The sequence below is a fragment of the Lotus japonicus genome, chromosome 6 (assembly GCF_012489685.1).
Source record: "Lotus japonicus ecotype B-129 chromosome 6, LjGifu_v1.2".
Taxonomy (NCBI): Eukaryota; Viridiplantae; Streptophyta; class Magnoliopsida; order Fabales; family Fabaceae; genus Lotus; species Lotus japonicus.
The window spans coordinates 54,154,283-54,177,849 of NC_080046.1; the positions used below are offsets into that span (position 1 = coordinate 54,154,283).

General features: G+C 35.4%; 3 protein-coding genes across 7 annotated transcripts; 2 read left to right on the top strand and 1 right to left on the bottom strand.

The window, feature by feature from the left end:
* Nucleotides 1-554: 554 nt before the first annotated feature.
* LOC130726849 (uncharacterized) lies at nucleotides 555-5,135 on the top strand. 5 transcript variants are annotated; one of them, XM_057578167.1, is made up of 12 exons: nucleotides 563-818; nucleotides 906-953; nucleotides 1,038-1,089; nucleotides 1,184-1,257; nucleotides 1,358-1,485; nucleotides 1,824-1,950; nucleotides 2,105-2,235; nucleotides 2,338-2,652; nucleotides 2,752-3,384; nucleotides 3,897-4,022; nucleotides 4,287-4,354; nucleotides 4,692-5,135. In XM_057578167.1, the coding sequence occupies exons 1-12, from the start codon at nucleotides 794-796 to the stop codon at nucleotides 4,711-4,713; spliced, it is 1,749 nt and encodes a 582-aa protein (XP_057434150.1). In that variant the 5' UTR covers nucleotides 563-793; the 3' UTR covers nucleotides 4,714-5,135. The 5 variants fall into 5 exon arrangements, with proteins under 5 accessions (XP_057434151.1, XP_057434150.1, XP_057434153.1 ...); XM_057578168.1 differs by lacking the exons at nucleotides 3,897-4,022; nucleotides 4,287-4,354; nucleotides 4,692-5,135 and adding an exon at nucleotides 3,484-3,889 and having other exon boundaries at nucleotides 555-818; XM_057578170.1 differs by lacking the exons at nucleotides 563-818; nucleotides 906-953; nucleotides 1,038-1,089; nucleotides 1,184-1,257 and having other exon boundaries at nucleotides 1,824-1,943; nucleotides 2,088-2,235.
* Nucleotides 5,136-5,336: 201 nt separating this feature from the next.
* Nucleotides 5,337-7,012, bottom strand: LOC130726851 (xyloglucan endotransglucosylase protein 7-like). Its single transcript, XM_057578174.1, has 3 exons — nucleotides 6,615-7,012; nucleotides 6,148-6,341; nucleotides 5,337-5,989 (listed from the first exon to the last, which is right to left on the bottom strand). Exons 1-3 carry the CDS (start codon nucleotides 6,885-6,887, stop codon nucleotides 5,569-5,571), a joined length of 888 nt encoding a protein of 295 aa, XP_057434157.1. The 5' UTR covers nucleotides 6,888-7,012; the 3' UTR covers nucleotides 5,337-5,568.
* A 2,041-nt stretch (nucleotides 7,013-9,053) lies between these two features.
* On the top strand, nucleotides 9,054-12,121 carry LOC130726850 (cold-responsive protein kinase 1-like). Its single transcript, XM_057578173.1, has 8 exons — nucleotides 9,054-9,317; nucleotides 9,703-9,891; nucleotides 10,010-10,048; nucleotides 10,326-10,468; nucleotides 10,703-10,916; nucleotides 11,089-11,320; nucleotides 11,422-11,572; nucleotides 11,658-12,121. The coding sequence occupies exons 1-8, from the start codon at nucleotides 9,296-9,298 to the stop codon at nucleotides 11,961-11,963; spliced, it is 1,296 nt and encodes a 431-aa protein (XP_057434156.1). The 5' UTR covers nucleotides 9,054-9,295; the 3' UTR covers nucleotides 11,964-12,121.
* Nucleotides 12,122-23,567: the final 11,446 nt, after the last annotated feature.

Below are 23,567 nucleotides of genomic sequence, written 5' to 3' on the forward strand. Positions count from 1 at the left end.
AACTGAGGGTCCTTGTGAACCAATTTCTATCAACCCAATCCAATTAGTGATTCAGGTTGGGTCAAGTTGAATCACCAGTTCTAACTCATATTGATAACTCTACAAGCACCATATCGTAAATCACATATTTTAGATGCGTACATTAGACAACCTCTTATATACATGTGAGTTTCGACCCATTTACACTCACTTTCTCTCTCTTTCATTTATTTTTCATTTATTTCCTATTTCTCTTTTCTTTTTTATCACATTGTTTATCGTACATTTTATTTCTCACTTTTTTTTTCTTTCTCTCACTTATTGTTAGGGTAAATGGGTGTTAATAAATATTTTCCTATATAAGTCTACATTTGTGATAATCTTATCTATCTCTAAGCATAGATGGCTAGTCATACCTTTTTTTTTGTTGTCAATTTCACACCTTTTCTTATTAAACTTATTTCAAGGTGCATGGGTCGGATCCTGGTAACCCAAGCTAAATGGGCCTTAGGCCCATGATGTATCATTCACAAATAAGACAAAATGGAAATTTTGCTATCAAGCTTTTATGGCTAGTAAAGCTTTGAACTTTGAAAGTTGCCACTAATTGCAAGGACCACCACCACCACCACAGTTGATTATTTCAATGGATTCTCTTTCTCACCATATCCCTTCTTCCCAACCTCATCCAAGTTTCCATCTTTCCCTCACTCAACCAACACAGTGACCCAACTCACTCCATGCTCATGCAAGCTTCAATGTCAAACATCACAAGTTCTTGTCTTCATTGAATTCTTCATTTCTTCTCCCTGCAATGCCAGGAACTATCCTGGTTTCAGGTACAATTGTCATCATGTAGCAGTAATTCAATCACCTTCAGCTCCCTGTTGTTTTTTCTTACTTCTCTTTCTCAATACATTTTGCAGTGCTGGAATTCATGGATCTTCCATTATCTTCATCAACATCCATAAGGGGTATGCAATTTGTCCTGCTTTTAAATTTGTCCCTACCTTTCTCAAATGCCAATTATAACAATGTTTCATGGTAAATGAATGCAGCTTCCATGGGGAAAATAGAGTACCAAATCACTGATAAAGGAGACTTTTCCTTGTAAGATTAACAAAGAATTTTACATTATTTGTTTGTGATATGTGGTGATAATAATTTCTAGGTTATAATGTGTTTGTTCTGTTGTCTTGTTCAGCCCTTTAACTAGCCTCCGCGACGATTTGATTTTGAAAATTCAGGATGATGAGGGGAATGAAATATCACGTTCAGGTTGATTTTTATGCATATCAAATTTGAAAAGCTGGCCATTTTCTTAAAATTCACACAGGAAAGTATGTATGTGTAACAAGAAATAGTAAATGACTGGCAGGTGTTCAAATCAGGTTGATATTACAGAAAGGTGTTTGGGAAGACATCTTCCCCCTTGGGGAAGGGCACTTGAATTTGAAGTTGCAAGTCATCCTTAATGATAAAGAGCGCGACAGAATTCGTATGATGGTATAAAATTTGCTTCTGAACTTTCTTAAACATTTTAAATTAAACACCTTAGTCTATTATTGTCTTTAATTAGAAGGGCACTTGAATTTGAAGTTACAAGTCATCCTTAATGATAAGGAGCGCGGCAGAATTCGTATGATGGTATAAAATTTTCTTCTGAACTTTCTTAAACATTTCAAATTAAACACCTTAGTCTATTATTGTCTTTAATTAGAAGTTAGAACAACAGGTTTATAGTTAATACACACAATCGTAACATTTGAGTATCACTGGTCGAATTTGAATGTGTGGTTATTGGTGTCTATCTGCACATTAATCTCCCATCTCTGATTTTACAGAGAGAATCTGCATTAAAGAAAAAACATGATGAGCTTCTTAGTAGCAATCGAAGAGGCGCAGAAAGTGATACTAGTACGGTTGTTGGCAATGCTGGATTACCCTTCCGCACAAATGATGAGGTCTCAGGTTTGATCTTACTTAGCTGATTAAAGAAACAATGAAACTTAAAGCTGAAATAAATATTAAAAGAAAATGTACAAAACCTTTAATAGTTATGTATGCGGTCCTACATTCCCTCAAAGGCTTTTTCCTGATGTTTAAAGTGCTCCATCTTCTAAAGAATTACCAAAGGGGCACCTTCAACATGAAGCAGCTTCCCAATTGAAAAGTCCTGTTGGTATCTGCGATGACAAAGAACCTGGTACTAGAAATGTCGTTGGGGCTATGCTTGATCAGCAACAGCTAAACCAAGTTAAGGATTAATTAATTTGCAGGGTAGTCTGTTTTTGTCCCAACAAGAAGACATTGGAAAATGTACTGTTGTTTGTCTAATGGTCACTTTATATGTTTTAGAACATTGCAGATCGATATAACGAGACCTCATCAACAAAACCTGTGTCACAAGCAGTCAATCTCACTCAAATACAACACAAGGGTAAGAAGCCTGCCAATCAATCACCGTCTGAGAAACAGCCTCAAAGAATTGGCAGTTCAAAAGATATGGCGATTTTGTTAAGCTCGGAAAGAGTTGATGCTCTAACAAAGAATCTGTCAGAACCTAATCTAAGGGAATATGGTCTTCAATATTCTGAGAAGAAGAGCACACTGGGTAGGACTCCAAGTAACGTGAGGAAAATGATTAGTGCTTTTGAAGGTGGTCTGCCTAAGGTATTGTATATGTTGTGCACTTGTGCTTTTGCAGTTTGATCAACATGCCAATGCAAGCTCTACAAAATATGGAGTTCACATGGACTTGTCTTAAAACAGGATATGAAATCACATATTAAACCACCTCCAACAAAGTATCAAGCGAGTACAACTGATACCGAAGAAACTTCCAAGGCTCGGCACTCGGAGATAGATAAGTCATGGAACACAAAGCCAGAAAACTTCTTAGAAGAAGGGGAGAAAAGTTCCTCTCTGGTACGGAACATGCAAAAAGCCCCAGTACATTTTGGAGAAAGTAGAGATCACATGAAGCAGCTTAATAATGTATCACCTGAGGAAACCCAGCAGTTGAAGGAGTTGAGCACCATAAAGACCCTAAACAAACAAACAGTTTCAAATGACAGAAAAAGATTCAAAGTATCATACAATACAGATAAAGAAGAAGAGAAAAGTGACAAAGTTTTGATGAGAACATCTGCATTTGAAACAGTTACAATGTCAGGAACGATGCCTGAGAAGCATTCACCTCAAAAATTGGATTCGGTTGCGCACTTTGGTGACAAGTATCACTCTTTTGAAAGTTCTGGAGTCTGGATATTTCCAGAAGAACCAAAAAAGATTTGTATAACAACTAGTAGTAAAAATGTAATGGACAGAGTGGAAAGTCAGGCTACAAAGCGCTTAAGCCATCAAAGAAGTTTGGAATCCTCAAAAATAGAAAACATTGAAAAGGTACAAAATCATTTAGAAACCTTTTGGTTAGTTATTGTCTTTCAATATAAGGCTTGAGCATCGATTATCATTGATGAAGATGAAATATCTCATACACAGAAATTCTGATGGAAGAAAGAAAGAACAAGGAAGTTTTTGAAGATACTAATTCTGTGTTGTATGCTGCAGAGGACCGGGGAGCGGGGACTCAGTATTAGTCTTTATGTGAACGAACCAAATAATATTTTTCTTTGGCATTACTTTACATTTTGGTTGAAGCTTCCTTCAAGATTAGTATAAAATAAGTATAGAAGTTTGAGTCAAATATTAAAATTAAGCTATTTATGAGTACCATATTCATTACCATTAGATTCCTAATCTGCCATTGGGACTTCAATATATTGAGCTGTTCCCTTCTGATAGATCACAGAAACATTTAAGGGGAAAGGATTTCAACATGTAATCTGACAATTTGATAAATAAAATGCAATTATGTATAATGTTTCTTGTATTTCGTTTTATTTGTGTAACAGAATGCAGCACACGCTGGCACTAGAACTGAGGGGAGCAAGTATGAAAAAATACAGGAAATTGAAGATTCAAAGACCAAGACTTCTGATGATAATGGAGATGATGATTCTGGAGGGCCAATTCATCAGGTGACAATCAACATTCAATTTAGAAAATCTTGGTTGTTTAACTTCAAATTTTAGTTAGGTCTTAGGAGTGGTACTCTGAGATGAAAAATCACTGTCTCATATAACCAATGTTGATTTTTTATATAACAAATGTTACCTTTTCTATCTTGGAACCAAGTTCAATCTTAAATAGAGGTAGAACAGGTTGTTGTTGAGTAATATCCTGCTCTGAGCTAATTGTTGAAGCATATGCTTATTTGCCCTTTCCACACCTTCACCTCTCAGGTACTTAAAATTGCAATCATGGTCGGGTTTGGGATACTTGTTCTCCTTACCAGACAGAGAAAAAGAAGGTAAAAAAATTATACTATTTCCTTGTTGCAATTCCTTACTTTGATCTTTTATGTATTAACCATCTTGTGAGGGAATCTAATTAGAAATCTTACAAGAACTATAGCTGTTAGGTTTGCAACCATCCTAGAAAAAGGTCGATATTCATTCAAAAAATTATAGATGTTGAATTATTCCTTTGTAATATCCATCTTGGCCAAATGGATTAGGGCACTGATTAGTTTTAAGAACATCTGCTCCAATCCAATCCACCATGATCTCTTATGTAGTCAAGTTCCTGTAAATATTATGTAATAATGGAGAGGAAAATGGCTGTATTTAACTTTTTGAATCTAACAGAACGAAGGAGAAGACGACCTGAGAATCAACTCATCAAATCTCAACTTCTTCAACAAAGTTCTTGGTTCTTGCTGAGAACACTTAATTTTGTCAAAGGCTATTGGTTCTTGCTGTTGGTGGGCCGGCACACTTCTTACTAGTTAACACTCTTCACTCGTCGAGATCTTTCCAGATGGAAGAGAAAGTGAGTGTGAATTTATAAAAACCATTTCTCATTAGTCGCCACTCTTCCTATACTGATTTGCATATCTGTCGATCAAAATACATTGCCTCCAACAATTGTAAAACAGGATGTCAAGCTTGAAACATTAAACAATCACTTCACAAGAGGCAACCTATGTTTTCTTCTTTTTATGTACCTTTTTTTCCTTTCTATTCTTATTAACTCCTCTGTTTGTTGTAGATTGCCTTTATTTTGTTCTTATATGTAGTGAGTTTTTTTCAGTTGGTTCCTTATGCTTTTACTTGCTTGTCAACAGCCCTGGTGATACATCAGGGTTCAGAGCATCCCTTCCATCACTCTATTCTTCATCTCTTTCTCATGCTTGTGCTTTACTTCTGTTGCATACTTGCATTGAGGAGGACATTTGATTTTAAGTGGGGAGGGAACCTAATTGATCATTTCTTATTCTTCATGACACAAGGTTGTCGAACTCACGAGTTTACGTAAACTCAACTCGTAAACATACATTTTCAACACTCCAACAATTTACAATATATTTCAGCATACATACAATGCTATGCTTCTCATTTCGCATGCTTTTTCCCCACAACAAAAGCATATAAGTACCAACAACCCTAGATTACTTATCACTTCGTATAATTGTACAAGCAAAAGAAGAAAGGAAATCAACATATACACAATGGTTTTCATTCATCATGCAAAAGAGCACTCAGGAGGAGATCCTTGTGGGAAACGTTTAGTATCGGTGCAGTAGTTGTAAATCATGTAGTTTTTTTGCGCCCAGCGAATCTTGGCTTGCCCGTTTGCATCCAGCGACTCTCTCAGCCATGATTGGCTTGAAGAACTTGATGATGATGATGATGGAGATTTCTTGGAAGAAGAACAAGAGGACCCTGAAGAAGAACTCCAAACACAAGCTTGAGCATTGAAGTTTCTGTATGAGGCCGTGAATGGAGCTTGGGTCCAATCCGTCTTCACAAGCCCACCCCGTGTGGCCCAATCATCAGCGTTCCATAGGCTAGAGTACATCCTCATGGCTTGGCTCTTTGGAAAAGAAACACCCTTTGAGGCCAAATTCTTGAACTCCCTTATTGGTGTCCCATCCACAGAGAATCTGAGATATGAATTAGTAAACATCATTAGTGTAAAAAAGTAGATTATTATGAGAAATTAAGATTGACATATGAATTAAGAGGTTGTCTAAATTACTCGAACTCATTTAGTTAGTAACGTGTCAAAATATTACTGAAACACATAAGACCGGGTACGTACATGATGCTTTGAGGATTCCATAGAATGGAATATGTGTGGAAGTCCTTGGTGGGGTCGAACCACAGGTAGAACTGTTGCTCTTTGTTTCCTTTCCCTTGTGCGAATACATTCGTGTGAAGAATGTATGGATCACCACTCAAGTTACCCAGAAATTCAAAATCTATTTCATCATGAGTAGACCCCAGAGAAGATAGCTGCAGCCAGAAATCACAATTAAATATATTTAGTACTTGATTTCATACACATGTTATATTCCATAATAATATTAATTGTCATGCATATATGATGACTTCATAAAAGAAGTGGAAAATATTAATAACTATTTCAGAAGTTATGTATGTATATGTATTTTTAGTAACTTATAACTTAATTATACATGATTAAGTAATAGCATAAAAATGAAATTCCATCAAAATAAAAACTAATTAAGAGCTAATTAATTAACTAATTAAGGGTAGTTAGCTTACATAATAGGTTGTGACGGTGCCAGCTGAGTTACCAGGCACAAGTTTGAGCTTCAAGTCAAATTTTCCAAACAAGTATTCATTCTTGGAACGAAAGCCAGAACCTGAGGCTTTGTCCAGGGAGAGGGTGAGAAGGTTCCCATTTTCAAGGATTTTGGCACGGTTATCACCCCATGTTGTTTCAAAGTCTTGGTAAAAGTTACCAGCATAAGTCACCCCCACAAAGGCGGTGGCTACAAGGAAAAGAAACCAAATAAGGAACTTATAATTTGTCATTTCAATACAATTAATATATGATCACAAGAGAAGTATTTGGTGAGTGAGTGCAATATTGCATGCAAAGTTGTGAAGGTATATATAGAGTGTAATGATGATTGGAACGATTTGAAGGTGCATGGTAGAAGTGGTTAGGAAAAAATTATACAAATAAAGCGTGTGAAGTGGAAGAGAGGGTTAGATAGATAGATGATATTGGTTGACTTGGCTATCTGAATGTGGGGACCTTTACAGCTAGCAAATTAATGAGGGATGATGTGGAAGTGTTCTCGAATCATAGTAAGGTAACCAATTGATCATTTGTCTCAGCCTCTATGGGTTTTTTTTTTTGATAGGCCTCAGCCTCTATGGGTAACACTTGTAAATATCGTCGACCTTCAATTTTCAAACATGCATCAAATCAAATGGCTGCTATCTTATTTTTGTAGTACTATAACTAGTCTTGATCTCCTCAGTTAACATTGTTTTCTGATTCAACTTGATCAAAGATTAACATCAAACTTTTCTATATTAGTGTGAGACAAACTCAACAAGGACCCAGTTTCTTTTTCACTCAGCATAGGGGGAAAACTGGCACTATTTGTTCGTATTATGTCAAGTTGCGAGATAAGATGTAGTGCTAATGACTGGCTTATTTCTAATTAAAATACTTTTTATATATGTTAAGGGAAAGTTAATTAGAGAACTTGGTTGTTACATGCATCATATCATATCCCACTTGCTGCCAAAATACGGGTCTTCCGCGGGTCAAGTGTTGCTTTCAAACAAAGCTGGAAGCAAATCCTCATTCCTTAATCTATATCTTTTTTTGATACTCCGGAAAACTCCTTAATCTATCTATATCTGAATTGCTAAAATTTATTAAAGACCATAAAAAAATATCATAAAATAAAAATATATTTTATGATAAAATAAAACTACTACTTCATTAGTTTAGTTTTGAGCCTTTTAACATGAGCCAGAACGCTGAGACTAAAATGACACTCCATAGGATGGGTATGTGCTAATGAACATTTTGCGTCGTTATATGATGTATGCTGAATTGTGGGTTATTTCAAGTGATCGGATGAATCTTGTCAAATCACTATAACAATGTTGATTGAAAATAAACGGTGAAACTCTGATGAGGAAAGGTTGGCGAGAAGATGACTTCCATGATGCTCCGTCATTAGCTGCTACACTCGAGAGGGGACCCTGCGAAAGCACTTTGAGACTCAAGTTTGAACGTAGGGTTAAGAGGGAAAGTGAAATGATGGAGTAGATAGTGTGTAACTTATGTTCTCTCAAGCTTTACTCTTAAACAGGTTGGCTTGCAGGGTTCAAGATAGTTATGATTGCTTAGTACATTTTTTAGTTGCGTGCCCTTGCTTCTGTTGCTGGTCTATATATAGTTACTTGATGTGATGTGGTGAGGTGACGTAAACGTCCTCAATTTGGCGACTTATCACGGGCAACGACAAGGACATTATCGGTTGGACGAGGGTGGTGATGGTCATGATCGGAGACAAGTTTGATCGACATGAGGCGATCGAGTTCATTCTCAGAACAGTAGCCGCCTAACTCGACATTCAGTAATGGATGCCAAGAGATATGAAAGTGGTCGAATCTAACTACAAAAACACCATGGTATTAAGGTTGTTAGTCCGGTGGATTTACTAAATTAATGCCTATCAAATCTGATTTTGAGGCGGCAATTCGGCTTCTTAACCAATTCTACCCGTCCTAGTGATTTTCTGGTGAAAGAAATTAACATATTTACTGTGAATTGTCTGGATATACACTAATACATGTGTATAGGGAAGCAATTTAGCAGTTAAACTTATAGCGAATGTTTCACAGCTAAACCGCAGCTATTCCCAAGTTAATTCCCAGCTGATCGCAGTCATTTCACGGCTAATGTTGCGTCTTCTTCTGGTTCTTATCCCCAACCAAGTGGTAGCAGGAAGGAATGACCGACGGAAGCATTGATGGAAAACGAAGAAGACTAGGAGTAGGCGAAACAGAGATATGGGTTCTCACTTCTCACAATTTGGCTGCATGCTGCATCATCAGCTGGCAAAACAGCAAGCAGTGGCGGTTTTTTGAACTCTCACTCAATCTCATAATTAATAATTAATTACTGCTTGAAATTCATACTCTAATATATTTGGATTTTTCTTGTATTCGACCAAATGATTCCTCCAATTGCATTCACCGACGACATTACCTTGTTACTTTCGATCTCTTCTAAGGGACACCCTTAGATTACTTCTCCCTCTATTTTTCAATCTTTTTCTAATCACAACGTACAACAAATAAGGACAAATAAAGACCAAACCAATTATACAAGTTAGTTAATTACCCCTTCATCTTTCTTCAAGGCTGCAGTGCCTGAACCCCAACAAGAAAGCTCGTTTTCCACCCTAAGGATGCCTAGCAGAGTACTTCAAGGTTTGTTTCCTGTTAGTACCATTGTTTTGAGTGCTTCAATATGCTACAGAGGATTATTTAGTAGCATTTGGTTCAATTTATGTCACTATATATATGTACTTGTGAAGATCAAGGCATTGATAAAGGAATATATACAACACACAAAAAATGCACTTTTTTAAATTAAGGTTCCAATTAAGGAATTGCGGACAAATGCGAGTTGATGCGACAACAGTTGTGGTAACGATGCTGGTGCAGAAACTTTCAAATCCCTTTACGCGGCAATTGTGTTTGTGGACTGCAACTTAATTTCCTTTCTCATAGCCCAAGATGTATCATTTAAATTTTATCTAAGTTTTGAAAATTTAAAAGATGTTTGATAAAGTTTGTGAAATAACTACTGCAGGGGAAGCTCCTTTACCCTCTAAGGAATCACAGATTCCCTCGTCCAGGTACAAACATGAAACATTGTTCTTCGTCCTTGGAGGGATAGTAGTGGTTGCCATATTGTTTATTCTCTGGTTTGTGTTTCGGAAGCGTATCAAACAGCCAACAAAGCCAAAGGGAAAGACAGCTCCAAGTAAAGAGCACAAAGGTAGTTCATCAAAGCAGAGTTTGTAATTACTAGTTTTATTTTGAAGGATGTTTGTGGTGCTTATAACATATATTTATGTTTTTGGTGCTTGTGTTTGGTGAACATGTTGAACTTGCAGAGGTGATGAAAATGGTATTTCCATCCAAACAGCAATCAGGTAATTAAAGGAAAAAGCATAACAGAATCTGATATGCAATGGTATATCATTCACAATCCTCTGAATCTATTTGGTGTCCCCTTCCTTGTGTCATTGATCAAATTATGTCATGTTTATTGTAAAAAATCATGTTTATGGAAGTTATAACCTTACATGTGTAATTTTCAGAGACATGATACAATTTGATTGGTGCGGCACAAAATGAGACATCAAATGAGCACAGAAGATTTCATTCTCATTAAGACCTAAATATTAAAGTTTCAATTAATATACACAGGGTCCAAGTCCATGTCCATGGAATTCTTTAGTGGAAATCTTCAGTCAATTTGCTTCTTTGACTACCAAACATTGAGGAAAGCAACCCACAATTTTTTTCCTGGTAATCTCCTTGGAAGTGGGGGATATGGGCCTGTCTACAGGGTAAGCTTGGCTTGATAAAGAATGGGATTTGTAATGAGAAGTTGAGAACCTGATATTGCAAGCTAATTATAAGGTCTTTTTATATGACAAACTTCAAGATGGTAGTAAAAATGGTTAATTTCAACCTTCATGTAGTTTTTGTGGAAAAAACATCAATCTAAATGAGAAATAGGTAGGAAATTGAATAATGTTTTGTGCTTCATAGGAACCAAATCGTTACTACTATTTTTACAGGGAAAGTTGGTAGATGGGAGGATGATTGCAGTGAAGACATTGTCCCACAACAAATCACAACAGGGAGAAAGAGAATTCCTGGCAGAGGTGAAAATGATCACTAGCATCCAGCACAAAAATCTGGTTCGCCTTCTCGGATGCTGCATCGATGGACCTCAAAGGATTCTTGTCTATGAATACATGAAAAACAGAAGTTTGGAACTATTTATATATGGTATCCCTTCTTCTTCTTCTTTTTTACCGAATCATAGGCATACACATTTTTCCAGACACCCTTTGACTTAACGGCGGATTTTAACCTCGCAAAGTGGTTTGAAGGGTGTCTAGCAAAATACTAAGTCCGCCAATCATTATTGCATCTTCAAATGCTCCTTTCATTAATGCAGGAAATGGTGATCAATTTCTGAATTGGAGCACCAGGTTCCAAATTATTCTCGGAGTTGCGCGGGGACTGCAATACCTTCATGAGGACTCACACCTCAGAATTGTTCACCGAGATATCAAAGCAAGCAACATTCTTCTTGATGACAAGTTTCAGCCAAGGATTGGAGACTTTGGACTAGCTAGGTTTTTCCCTGAGGACCAAGATTACCTTAGCACACAGTTCGCTGGAACATTGTATGTTCTCATTACTAATTCTACTGAGAATCAATTCTGCTAAGGCCGATGAGGTTTTCAATTGATTATGTTTCTTTTTTTTTTTTTGCCTTTTTGGTCAGAGGTTATACAGCACCTGAATATGCTACTAGAGGAGAACTGTCAGAAAAGGCAGATATCTATAGTTTTGGAGTCCTCTTGCTGGAAATAATCTGCTGCAGGAAAAATACAATTCGTACTTTACCATCAGAAATGCAGTACCTCCCTGAATATGTAACTTCTCATCTTTCTATTCTACTATGATCTGTTGTTCACATTTCTTAAAATGTGTAATTAATTAGTCCTTCATGATATATAGGCATGGAAACTGTATGAGAAGTCAAGTATATTGGATATTGTAGATCCAAAGCTGCGACGAGAGCATGGATTCGTAGAAAAGGACGTTATGCAAGCAATCCATGTTGCTTTCTTATGTCTTCAGCCTCATCCACATTTGAGACCCCCCATGTCACAGATCGTAGCTCTGTTAACATTCAAAATCGATATGGTTACAACACCAATGAGGCCAGCTTTCCTCGACCGACGGCGCATAAAGGATGAAGCTGAGATCAACCATTCTTTTGAAATAATATCTGAGGCCACTGATTCAATTTCTATCAGATAAAAGGGTCATGATGATCCCAGAGAAGGGAAGAGGGAAAGAGGTCTAAAGGATGCTACAGAGTATAGATTTTATTCACTTCACTTTTGTACATACTAGTATAGTAGTGTTTTTTACCCGCGCGTTGTACGGGAATACATCTATTATATTTGATAGGTCAATTAATACCTTAATCATTAAAAATATAATAAACAACTTATAAAATAGAAGAGTATGAAATGATGAGCAAAGTGGACAAAAAGTCTTAAATTAAAACCTTTGTTGCATAGATTAAACTTCGTACAATTGAATAACTAATAAAAAATTAGTTAACCAAATCTCAAATTATGCAAAACATATTAGGGGATGTGGTTTAATGATGGCTAATAAACAATACCTGATTTAATCTACAATGAAAAAAAGAGAAAAAAATTCTTTATGTACGTGTTTATGCGAGTTCATTTTTTACACAATAAAATAAACTAAGTTTGACCCATATCAACATGAAGTCGTTTCACATTCTTCATGAGCCTAAAGACAATAACACAAATTATAGATATAAAGAATCACCAATAAAGCATTCAGAACACATTTTAATCTTAGAAAAAAAAGAATGTACCGCGAAATTTGTTATTGTATTTGATACATTAATTAATACTTAATGAAGGTACTTTCTTGTTAAAATATATTTCTTCCCGTAGGAGAATTTAACTCCTATAATAATTTGTACAAAAAAATTAAAGTGGACTATATTATTATGTAGTAAAAAATTAACATCAAACTATATTATATTATGTTTTTCTTGTAACAAAAAAAAATTCCGATGAAATCTTATTAACATTTATTTTTATGTAGAAGTATTTTTATATAAAATATTCTTCCTATATATAAAAGCTTTTAGGCTCTTTCTAATACATTTAGATCCAGCTTCTCCTTACTCTCAGGATGCCTGAAAGTCTTTTCTCAAGTCTATCTGGTGGGTAATATCGATGAAGATGATGACACCCACCATACCTTGCTTGCTTCAAGGTCGATCTCTTGTATCCTCCTCCTGCCGAAGACTTTAAGAGTAAACCTTGCCATTCCAACTTTCATCGATCGAGTTTCAGTTGCTTTTTCTGTTGATCCAGGTGAGAAAGCTTACTAAGGCAACCTCTGCTTTTGTCTATCTCCCAATATAAGAAGCATGTTGCTTTGCTCTTATAGTAGTATTAATGGGCGTACTTTAGAACAAATTTCTAGCGAAGGTCTTGACAGTTTGGAACTGAAAGGTTTAGTTCATTAATAATATCTAGTAGTTTCATCATGCTATTCTGCTTTTGAGCTTGTTGTACTTACCGGAGCATTTCTGCGATAAAAAAATTCATAATAGTAAAGCAGTCGTAGTATGCTCCCTTTACTTGCTCTAGTGCTCAAGTGATAGCTGAGTGCATACTGTTTGCATCTGAATTATATATAAAATACTCTTAAAAACAACTACTTAATTCTCCATTACAAAGAATATACATTACATCAGAACCTAATTATTATTTGTCAGTGACATAAGTGTCGAAAATAATAGTAATGAAAATTTCGAATGGTGTGGATAAGGGTTAAAAGTCCAATCTCATAAGAAAGAAAAATCTCCATTTACTTCAAAATCTCTCTCAGATTTCTCTACCTCACTATCACCACCGTTTTTCTTATAAATTATCCACAAACACACTCACAAATTCCACACAGTACCTAACATCATATGCAAATTTTGTTTTCACTGCAACCAAAGTCTGTTCTCTAGCATAAAAAAACACTTCATAAAGTAAGAAGGTATCACATTTTGAATTTAAATCATTAAAATATTTATTTCTAATTAAAAAATAAATGAAACTTGCTTCCAAATCAGCAGCAATCTTAGGTGCTATTCTTGATTGTTGTCCAACTTTAACATGAATTAATATGAACTCATGCTAATTCAAATGAAACTTGTTTCCAAATCAGCAGCTTCCAGCCGTATCTGCATTCTAAGTAACAGAAAATCAAGAACTCATGAAGTGAGATTGATAGACATGTTATAGTAGGATAGACTAAAGACCACCAAACATAATAGCAATATGTGCAACATCAATCTAGCTATGATAGTGCAAAGATAGCAATTAAATTTGCAGACAGATATGAAAGCGAAAGAATGAATTGAAGCCACTTTTTGGCTATGGCCTTCCAGTGGTTTCCATAACCAATCAGATCTATTTGTAAGGGGAAACTAATCACATGCTACTAAAGAAGATGAATGGAAGAAAACCCCTCTAGAAATTTTAGACCCATTATATTTGTTGAACGGCTAAAACAACTCTTTACTTTATGTAGCACTGTTGTTGAAAGTACAATAACCAAATCAAAAACATATGCTGATACTAAATCGTAATGTGATAATTACACACTCATGCAAGCAAGACTTCCAATCATACTAAAGTTTGATTAATTGAACCATAGTAGAACAATGATTAATTATAAAATCTAATATTGCCTTCGAAAAGTGACTTTTAATATATGTAATGATGATAGATAGATGTAGAATTGATGAACTAAGTCAGTAAAACTATATATGCATCACAGTAGTGCAACACCAAACACACATCTCTATCTCTTATATGGTGAATATATACATATAATGGACTGAAAAAACCTCCATGAGTACTGGTCTCACATGTTTCGTGACTTACTTGAAATGAGAGCAAGATAAGATCTTGAGTCATCAATCATGTTTCATCTTCAGCTAGCTGAGAATCAGAGAGTGTAGTCAGAAAGAGGTATGCACCTCATTGTCGTTCTGTACCTACGGATAAATTCATGTCAAATGTTTCCAGGGAAGCCAAAGGAATCAATTTATTGTTAGAACATTGGTTTAGACATTTAGCATATTAGAAAGGATAGCACCAGTTTTAAAAGTCTAACTTCAATAGTATTTTTTTTTTTTTTTGATAAGCCAAAGAAATATATTAAGGGAGCACAAGGGGTGCCCAACCCAAAATACAAAGAGGGGGAGAAGGCAACTAATAAAAGAGGTAAAGACTATCCCCTAAACCAGAATAGAAACAACAAGTGAAAAACTAAGGACCCAGCATAAAGCTAGCAGCACAAAAGCAAATATAACTAGCACCCCAAAAGCTACTATAAACAAGTAAATAAGTTACTAATACCCAAAAAAGATGTGACTTGATTGCCTGGCTCCCTGTATTAAACCCAATAGCCACCGATTAAACCAGAAAACTGCCAAAATACATAGAACAATCTTAACTTGAAAACCCCTTCACACTCCCTGTATGCACTTTTGAGGATTTGAGATCCATTCAAAAAGAGAATAATGGAAGCTGCGCACCTTAGCCTTGAGCCAACTCCAAGCTTTGAATTGAACCAAATCAAAAACTGCATTAGCATCAAATTGCATATTTCTAAAAACCACAGAATTTCTCCCTTGCCAAATGCACACTATAACAGCAAGCCACACAACCCAACCCCCTTTTCTAATCTTTAAAGATCCCAATATTCCCAAATGTTGCAGAAAGTGACCAGAACTGTCTGCTGGGAGGACTGAAAAGACGCCAAACCACGCTGAAATCTTCGACCAAACCTTCCACACAATTGGACAGGAGAAGAAAAGATGATCAGTACTCTCATCAGATGTTAAGCATAGAGGACATGCGCTATTTAAGACAATACCCCTACGATTCAAGTTCACCTTTGTTTGGATCCTGTTAATCAACACCTTCCAAGCTAATGCAATCGCATTCGATGGAGCTTTGAGAGACCACAACAACCTGAACATATTATCCCCTTGAACAGGAACACTCCCAGATAAAAGCATATAAGCAGATTTTACTGAGTATATTCCAAATTGGTCTGGTACCCACTTCCAAGAATCAGGACAACCTAGTTTGGGAACAAAATTACATATCAGCTGTTGTAGATCCACAAGAAGCCGTTCCTGTTCCATGTTCAAAGGGGAAACCCAACAAAAGTTCCAAGACCACCCTGCTGCACTCCATACGCCCATGTCCTTCACTTTGTGATTCTGCTGGGCAGAAACTTGGTAAAGTGGCCTAAACAAACAGCACAAAGAGGCATCCCCAATCCATTTTTCATACCAGAAATTAATATCACCCCCGTCCCCTACCTTACGATGAGCACCCTCTTCATACCATTTTCCCTCCCTACTACCAAAGCATAAAAGATGGAGATCCTTCCACCAGTTGGAAGATTTCCTCATAGAAATACCATTTTCATATTTTGCACGCAGTAACCTACACCAGAAAGTATTGCTCTCTGTGTCCATCCTCCACCTCCATTTTCCAAGCAAAGCCTTGTTAAAACTACCCAACTCTCTCACCCCTAAACCACCCTCTTCAATTGGTCTACATACCGTATCCCACCCTACCCAAGCAATTTTCTTCTCACCCTCCACTCCCCCCCATAAGAAGGATCTCATGAGACCTTTACATCTCTTAATGACTCCACATGGCATACGAAACATAGAGATGTAATAGAGGGGGATAGCTGAGAGAACGCTCTTGATCAAGCATAATCGACCTCCAAAGGACAATGAGCGTCTCCGCCAGCTAGACAATCTCTTTTTGATTTTTGCAATAACAGGATCCCAAAATTTCAGAAGCCGTGGGTTACCTCCGATTGGGAGGCCAAGATATATAAACGGAATCGACATTAGTTTGCAATTTAACAAACCCGCGAATCTTCTACAAACATCTTCCTCCACTGCAATCCCCAAAAGCTTGCTTTTTGAGAAGTTTACTTTTAGGCCAGATATTAGTTCAAAACAGCATAAAACACTCTTTACCAATAAAACATTAGATAAGGAAGCAGTACCAACGAAGAGAGTGTCGTCGGCGAACTGTAGGAGAGCCACCTCGACCGGGTTAGTTCGACCAACACTAAATGGAGAGAATTTATTCTGACTGACTGCATTTTTCATTAACCCATTCAGCCCCTCCGCAATGATAAGAAATAGGAAAGGCGCCAAAGGGTCGCCTTGCCTCAACCCCTTCATCATTTTGAATTCCTCAGAAGGGCTCCCGTTAATAAGAACTGAAACATGTGAGGATTCAAGACAGCCCTTAATCCACTGAATCCATTTAGAAGGAAAGCCCATTCTCTGAAGCATATAAAAAAGAAAATCCCATTTGATAGAATCGTATGCTTTTTCAATAGTATAGCTTGAGCGAACAAAGATAAGCAGTAAAATCTCATCCATGATATATAGTTCTGTAGTTGTAACGGCTAGCACCAACAATAATAATTAATTTCCTCGGTGCAAGAAGCAGGCAAAAAGAAAAAATTACCAAATAAAAAAGTTGCAAGGAAAAAAAATCTACAACTTCTCCTTTCTCTCCTCTCAATTCTTTCACTCCCTCAATCCACTTCACTAACAATGATTAGGTTAATCAAAACATACACAGATCAATGTTTCACCTCCTATAACATAGGACACAAATTTTAGATGCAAATTAAGAAAAACGAATAAAATAGAATCACATACAAAGGAGAATCAAAAAACATAAAAAACAAATCAAAATATTGCAAAATTCCATATAGAATATAAAATGGACTCACCATCCATGGCTTCCAAAGAATCTCTTTTGGTGGAATATCTATAAAAAAAAACCTGAAGAAAAGAATTTGAAATTAGTATGGCAAGTGATGAACGAAATTGACCTTGAAGTCAAACATGAGTGAATGAAAGTTAAAGGTAAAGTAAAATAAAATTGAAAAAAACCATAACATATTATGCAAGCAAAGGAAGAAAATAATTTGAAACCTCCATCTGCAACCTTCCCAATCAGTCCAAGGCAGCAAATCGGAGGGATGTGATTGCAAGTCGATGGCAAAGTGGTTCCGTTGAGAGATGAGACGATTTTGTGGGGGTAGTTCCGTTCAGTGGAGAGATGAGATGAAAATTGCATGGAGGAGATGAATTCCATGGAGGAGATAGTGGAGGTAGACAGGGTTTTAAGAGGGTTTTTGCTGATGGGATGTGTTATTGATTTAAATCACTTATCACATATTTTATATTAAGATAAAATCATGAAATAAACAACATAAATCCTAATCAAATCTAAAATTTAAAAATGTACTAAATAAATATAGATAAAAACTATCAAAATCTAGCAAATCACAATAAAAACTCATAAAATCCGGAATTAATTAAAAATCTGAAATTCAATAAAAATACCATAAAAATTAATACTCTAAAAATAAATTAAGATAAAATCAAGAAATAAAAAACCTAAATCCTAATCAAATCTAAAAATTTAAAAATGTATTTTTTTATTAAGGAGAAATAAGGTAAGGAAAAATCAGGGCACCTGTGGCAAGTGGGGCCAAGGAGAAAGAGCTTACATGTAAAATATTATGTGAGAATTAATCTGGGAGCGACACGTCACTAACTTGGCCTGTGAGAGCGACACGTCATGCTAGAAGTTGTTCATTTCTAATATATATTGATATGATATATCTGCTGTATGAACTCTTAAAAACTATACATGGTGAATCATGTAATATATTGACAGAAGATGTTAAGTCTTACATTACCTAAAGATATAGTTAATGAAGTGATTCTAAGTGGAAATGCAATCATCATCTGTTGAATTACATTTTGGACTTCAATTTGTGCCTTATTGAAGGCTTTTGATTGACAACAATTTATAATCTTGATTATAAAATGTGAGATCTAATGGAATTCAATGAATTATTAAACTGAGTGTATAGATAAATAAACATATCAATCCTCACACTAGAAGATTACAATTAAATTTTTTTGAGTTTGGATTGAACCAATTAACCAAATACTACTACGAACTATAGTTACATTAGTTTGATTTATATAATCAGGTTACCCAAACCAATGAAACACATCCTATGGTGACAGGACGATACATGCAATTGTATGTGCATAACCTCGAGATAGACAATGTTAGAAAGAGACTAGAAACCAGAAGGGAAAAGCCCCATGGTTTATGCCAAAAAGTAGCTTTTAATGAGATCCAATATACTGATAGTCTGATACTGTGAGAGAGAGACAAACGCAACAACACAAAAAGACTGTGCTTAACTTTAACCTTAATTGCCCTTCAATTTTATATATACTGCATATATATATGGCACAGATATCCCACAGGCATCACATTCAATTCTTCCCCGACATACATTCAATGCGTTTATTCATTATTCATTGCCAATACAGGTCACTGATCAGATCACAACCAACTTGTTTCTTTTTTAACCAATGGATCACACTCAAAAAACAACCCCAAAAATGTCAATAACACCTCTACTTTACTTATCATTTCTTTTTCTCTTCTACAGTAGTGTTTGATACCCATTTACAATTTTGTTCATTTTTTGTTTGAAAGTGAGTGTCAACATTTGTTAGCTATGATGTAATCGAGTATACAAACGTAACTTAAGTGTGTGTCTGATACTAATTGAATACAATATGAATGAAATTTCATCTCAATTAATAAATGTCACATCTTCTGTTATCCATTCATCCGCTGAAAAAATAGTAACATTAAACGTTCTTGCTGTGGTACCTTAAGCCAGATTAAGGCGTGGTACCTGAAATGACTTGGTTCGATAATAAAGACTCATGTATCGGTTAAAATTTTAATTTTGTTCTATTGTAGTAATGCAGCGTTCCATTCTTAGGGACGTGGGATTTGCGAGTCGTGTTTTCTGAGTTTTGTTCATCCGCCAACCGTAGTCATTTTACGCGCATCTTGATCATTATCATTCGTTTCCACCACTTGTTTATTTTTCATTAAAAAATGAATTTCATGAGATAAAGTTAATTGATTAGTAAAGTAAAATCTAAATATGTAGTATTTACTTTGAATAACATGATAATAATCTATTAAATGGCTTAATACGGGTACCACACCCCAAAAAAAAAATCTGGGTACCACAGAATTTACCAACATTCAAACCAACTCTCTGGAAAAATTGTGTTTGGTTCACTTTTTGTCTGTATGCATTAAAAACATTCATGTGCTAGCTATGCTTCATTGAGGGAAATAATGAAAATGAATAAACAAATAAACAAACCTGCAAAGTGCAAATTACTACTACATAGCAGCCTAATCACACAGAACAAAAATGGAAATATATAGCTACCATACATTAGCCTAATTTGTCACAACATGCAATAAATGTAACGTAGCTTCTCATAATTTTCATGTACAAATTAATAAGATAAAAATAAAAGGAGAATCAACTAACTTATAACTAGGGGGAAAATTCTTGAGCTGATGAGAAAGTAAGAGATTTAGAAGAAAAATATTAATGTATAAATGCATTCCATTTCTTCTAAAAACTAAATCACATTGAACTAGCTAGAGAGCCAGAGACTGCAATTCAAGGAAATAGAAAGATCAATCCTGTCATGAATTGTGTCTTGTTCTACTTCTACCTGTTGTGCAATGGATTTGGACCTGTAGGAACGAGCCTTTTGTCATCTGAGTTGATGTTGTTTTCAGAGCATGATGATGACTTGTTATGGTGTGATTGGTGTCTATTGGAGTTGCACTTCTCATTTGTGGCGGTCTTGTTCTTTGCACCATCAAACAAGTTGCTATTAACATGGAAGGTCTTTCTTGCTCCAATACAGGCAGAGAACAAAAGGCACAGCAGAACTATCAACTTGGGTAATCTCATATTGCACAAAAATCTTGATCCAAAAATGGCAAGGAAGAGGGAAAGAACAGTTTGGATGAACTGAAACAACTCAGAAAATGGAAAAGAAAAATAGGATGATGATGAAGACCCTGAAGAGAAGGATAGAGAGCGACAGAGAGAGAAGGGGAAGAAAACCTGCAGAGAGAGTGAGAGGGACAGGGGAAGCAAAAGGAATTGGTGTTGATGATGTTAGTGAAATAAAAATAGGGAGATAATAGAGGTGAGCACAAGAGTGGGTTATGGGAACAAGACATTAACTATGGTACCTCGGATATGCAGTTAAAGAGACTTTGATACATCACATTCTGGTCAGAAATTTCACCAAACCTCATAAATTGACTTCAATTCAACTAGACAAATGACATTTTATAAAAATATTATAAAATTAAGCCTAACATGCATAGAGGTCAGTGTGATATAGAATGTGTTAGAAAAATGATAGATAGATTTTGGTCAAACTAATTATGATATGAGTTATTGAAATTAAAGTGAAGCAGAACAAATAATTTTTATAGGATAATTTTTTTATTGGCAATCCAATGATAATCCTCCCTATTCCAATTCATATGTCTCTTATATTTCACCGCTTGAGCTATTTTTCGGGTAGATAACCATCATTTAAAAAAACATATTTATATATTGGGGTTGTCTAAATGACCCATGATAAAGTTTGGGTTAAATAACCTACCATCCAATCACATTAGAGATAAATGAGTTGGAAATAAATTAATAAATAAAATATAGAAATTTCAACTCACTTATCTCTAATGTGATTGGATGGTGGGTTATTTAACCCAAACTTTATCTTGGGTCATTTAGACAACCCCTTATATATTATGCTATTTTAGAGTAGCTTTTATATACCTTGATCAAGACCAAAAAGAGTAGTTTTTATAAATATGGGAGAAGAAAAGACAAATCTAAAAAATAAATAAAAGTGAATCCGTTCATATTAATTATACTTTGTTTGGTTTTTGAGAAAAAATAAGAAGAAAGAAAGTGACAAGAAAAAATATGTTTAGAAATAATTTAGTAAAGAAAATAAATTTTGTTGGTTGTTTGGTATATATGATAAAAGAAATGAAAGAAGAAAAATAATGTGATGTTTGGTTGAAAATGGAAAGAAAAAGAGAGAAAGTTATAGTAAGCCCTATATATACTAATCTCAACCAAATGGAATTTGAACATAATAGGGCAGTGTATAAGAGGGCAGGAGCAGTACCCATAGAGTAATATTCTGTTCCTGGGGGTCCTGAGCATAGATGATGAAAACCTAAGAGACTAGGACCCCCCTACTTACCTGAAACCAACTTGGTTCTGAGACGAAGCTTCAATTCACCGCGTGGTGTTTGATTTAAGGACTACCATATATGAAAAGCTGACACTGGTTGCAGGGAAAATTTAATGGCTCGTTTGTTTTTTTACTACTGTACCCTCTTCTTGCATGCATTGAATTGAATTCGAATCAAAGAGATTTGCTTTTGAAGCACGTCTTCGATCGATGTATATGAACAAGTTTTGATTGAGTGAATGATAGCCTTTGGTAATACCATGATATATCATATAAGGTTATGATTAAGATTTGGTAATATTGTCCCTCCCTCCCTGGTCTACTTGTTCCATTTACACTATGTTTGACACAACCTGGGAACAGGCTAGCTAACCGGAATTATGAAACGACAGTTGGTGATTCATTAAAGCCGGCTTTTTCTGTTAACACAGGCAAGGCTATGTTATGGCACAGTTTGACCTATTATGGAAGAGGGTGATAGAATAGCAATAGCTGCCTTTTTTTCAACTTGTTCTTGGTTCTGCAGGGAAATATATATAGGGAAAGGGAACAATAAGGAAAATAATAGTCACATTCTTTTTAATACTCTATTTTTAACACTTGATTTTAATTGGTGTTGTGAATTCAAATACGAGTAAGAAGTTTCACATTTAATGATTAAGGGAATGGAGACACTTTGACAGAAGTTACATTTAATCTACTTGTGGTTTACTTTTAAGCTCAATGTGATTATTCATTGAGTTTTATGTCTCTAGCATCTCAACATCCTAACAATTGGTTGAAATTCATATGCTAAATACTTTGTGTTTGTAAAATCATGCTAAGAGTAAAACAATTTTTGTTAAAGAGACAACTTTAGTGTTTTAAATATTGTGCATTGAGATGTGTGCTAACCACTTTCAACTCACTTTCAAAACTTAACCAAATACATTATAAATATATGAGTCTCACTTCCAATTTAATGAGACTCACATGAATTTTAATAATCAATGAGTTAGTTTTGAAAATAGAATCTTACTCGCACTCATGACTCCTCTTGAAAGATTATAAGTAAATTTGGAAGAATTTTCAAGTATTGATACATAGTTTTGTCTAGCGTACATCGTACACCATCGGTTTGTGTGGTGTAGTAGTACATTGTTTATAATTTGTAAAATAAAACTTGTAATTATGTGAAATAATGGTTGTTGTTATGAATAGGATGGCCATATGGGCTTGGGCATGTATCTCCTCCATGGGCTTGGGCCATCATCTCCAATTCTAGTGCTATAAATAAAGGAGGCTGCATCAATCAGCCACACCTCCAATTCCACAATTTACTTGTATCACTCTTGCATTCTCTCTTCTCCCCTCTCCCTTCTATTAATTTCTTAGCACGTTATCAACACGATTGTTCTCCATCTCCTCTTCAAGAATCAAGTTCTTCATCTCTTCCAGTATCAAGTAAGTGTATATCAATTTTATTTTTATCTTGTTTCCATCTATATAGTTTTTCTTTTTTTTATTCTTGTTTTATGGATATTGATTGTTAATTATACTTGTGATTCCAGAAGAATCATAGTGAGTATGTTTAAAATATGAATCCTGAAGATTCATAGTGTAACACACACATGGTT

Excerpts from the sequence above, each read along its gene's own strand:
- LOC130726849 (XM_057578167.1), top strand. The coding sequence starts at position 794 with ATGCCAGGAACTATCCTGGTTTCAG. Across the intron at positions 1,486-1,823 it reads GCGACAGAATTCGTATGATG|AGAGAATCTGCATTAAAGAA; the intron begins GTATAAAATTTG and ends CTGATTTTACAG. Across the intron at positions 2,653-2,751 it reads TTGAAGGTGGTCTGCCTAAG|GATATGAAATCACATATTAA; the intron begins GTATTGTATATG and ends GTCTTAAAACAG.
- LOC130726851 (XM_057578174.1), bottom strand. The coding sequence starts at position 6,887 with ATGACAAATTATAAGTTCCTTATTTGGTTTCTTTTCCTTGTAGCCACC. Across the intron at positions 6,342-6,614 it reads GCACCGTCACAACCTATTAT|CTATCTTCTCTGGGGTCTAC; the intron begins GTAAGCTAACTA and ends TTCTGGCTGCAG. Across the intron at positions 5,990-6,147 it reads TGGAATCCTCAAAGCATCAT|ATTCTCTGTGGATGGGACAC; the intron begins GTACGTACCCGG and ends TTCATATCTCAG.
- LOC130726850 (XM_057578173.1), top strand. The coding sequence starts at position 9,296 with ATGCCTAGCAGAGTACTTCAAG. Across the intron at positions 10,469-10,702 it reads GATATGGGCCTGTCTACAGG|GGAAAGTTGGTAGATGGGAG; the intron begins GTAAGCTTGGCT and ends CTATTTTTACAG. Across the intron at positions 10,917-11,088 it reads TTTGGAACTATTTATATATG|GAAATGGTGATCAATTTCTG; the intron begins GTATCCCTTCTT and ends TCATTAATGCAG.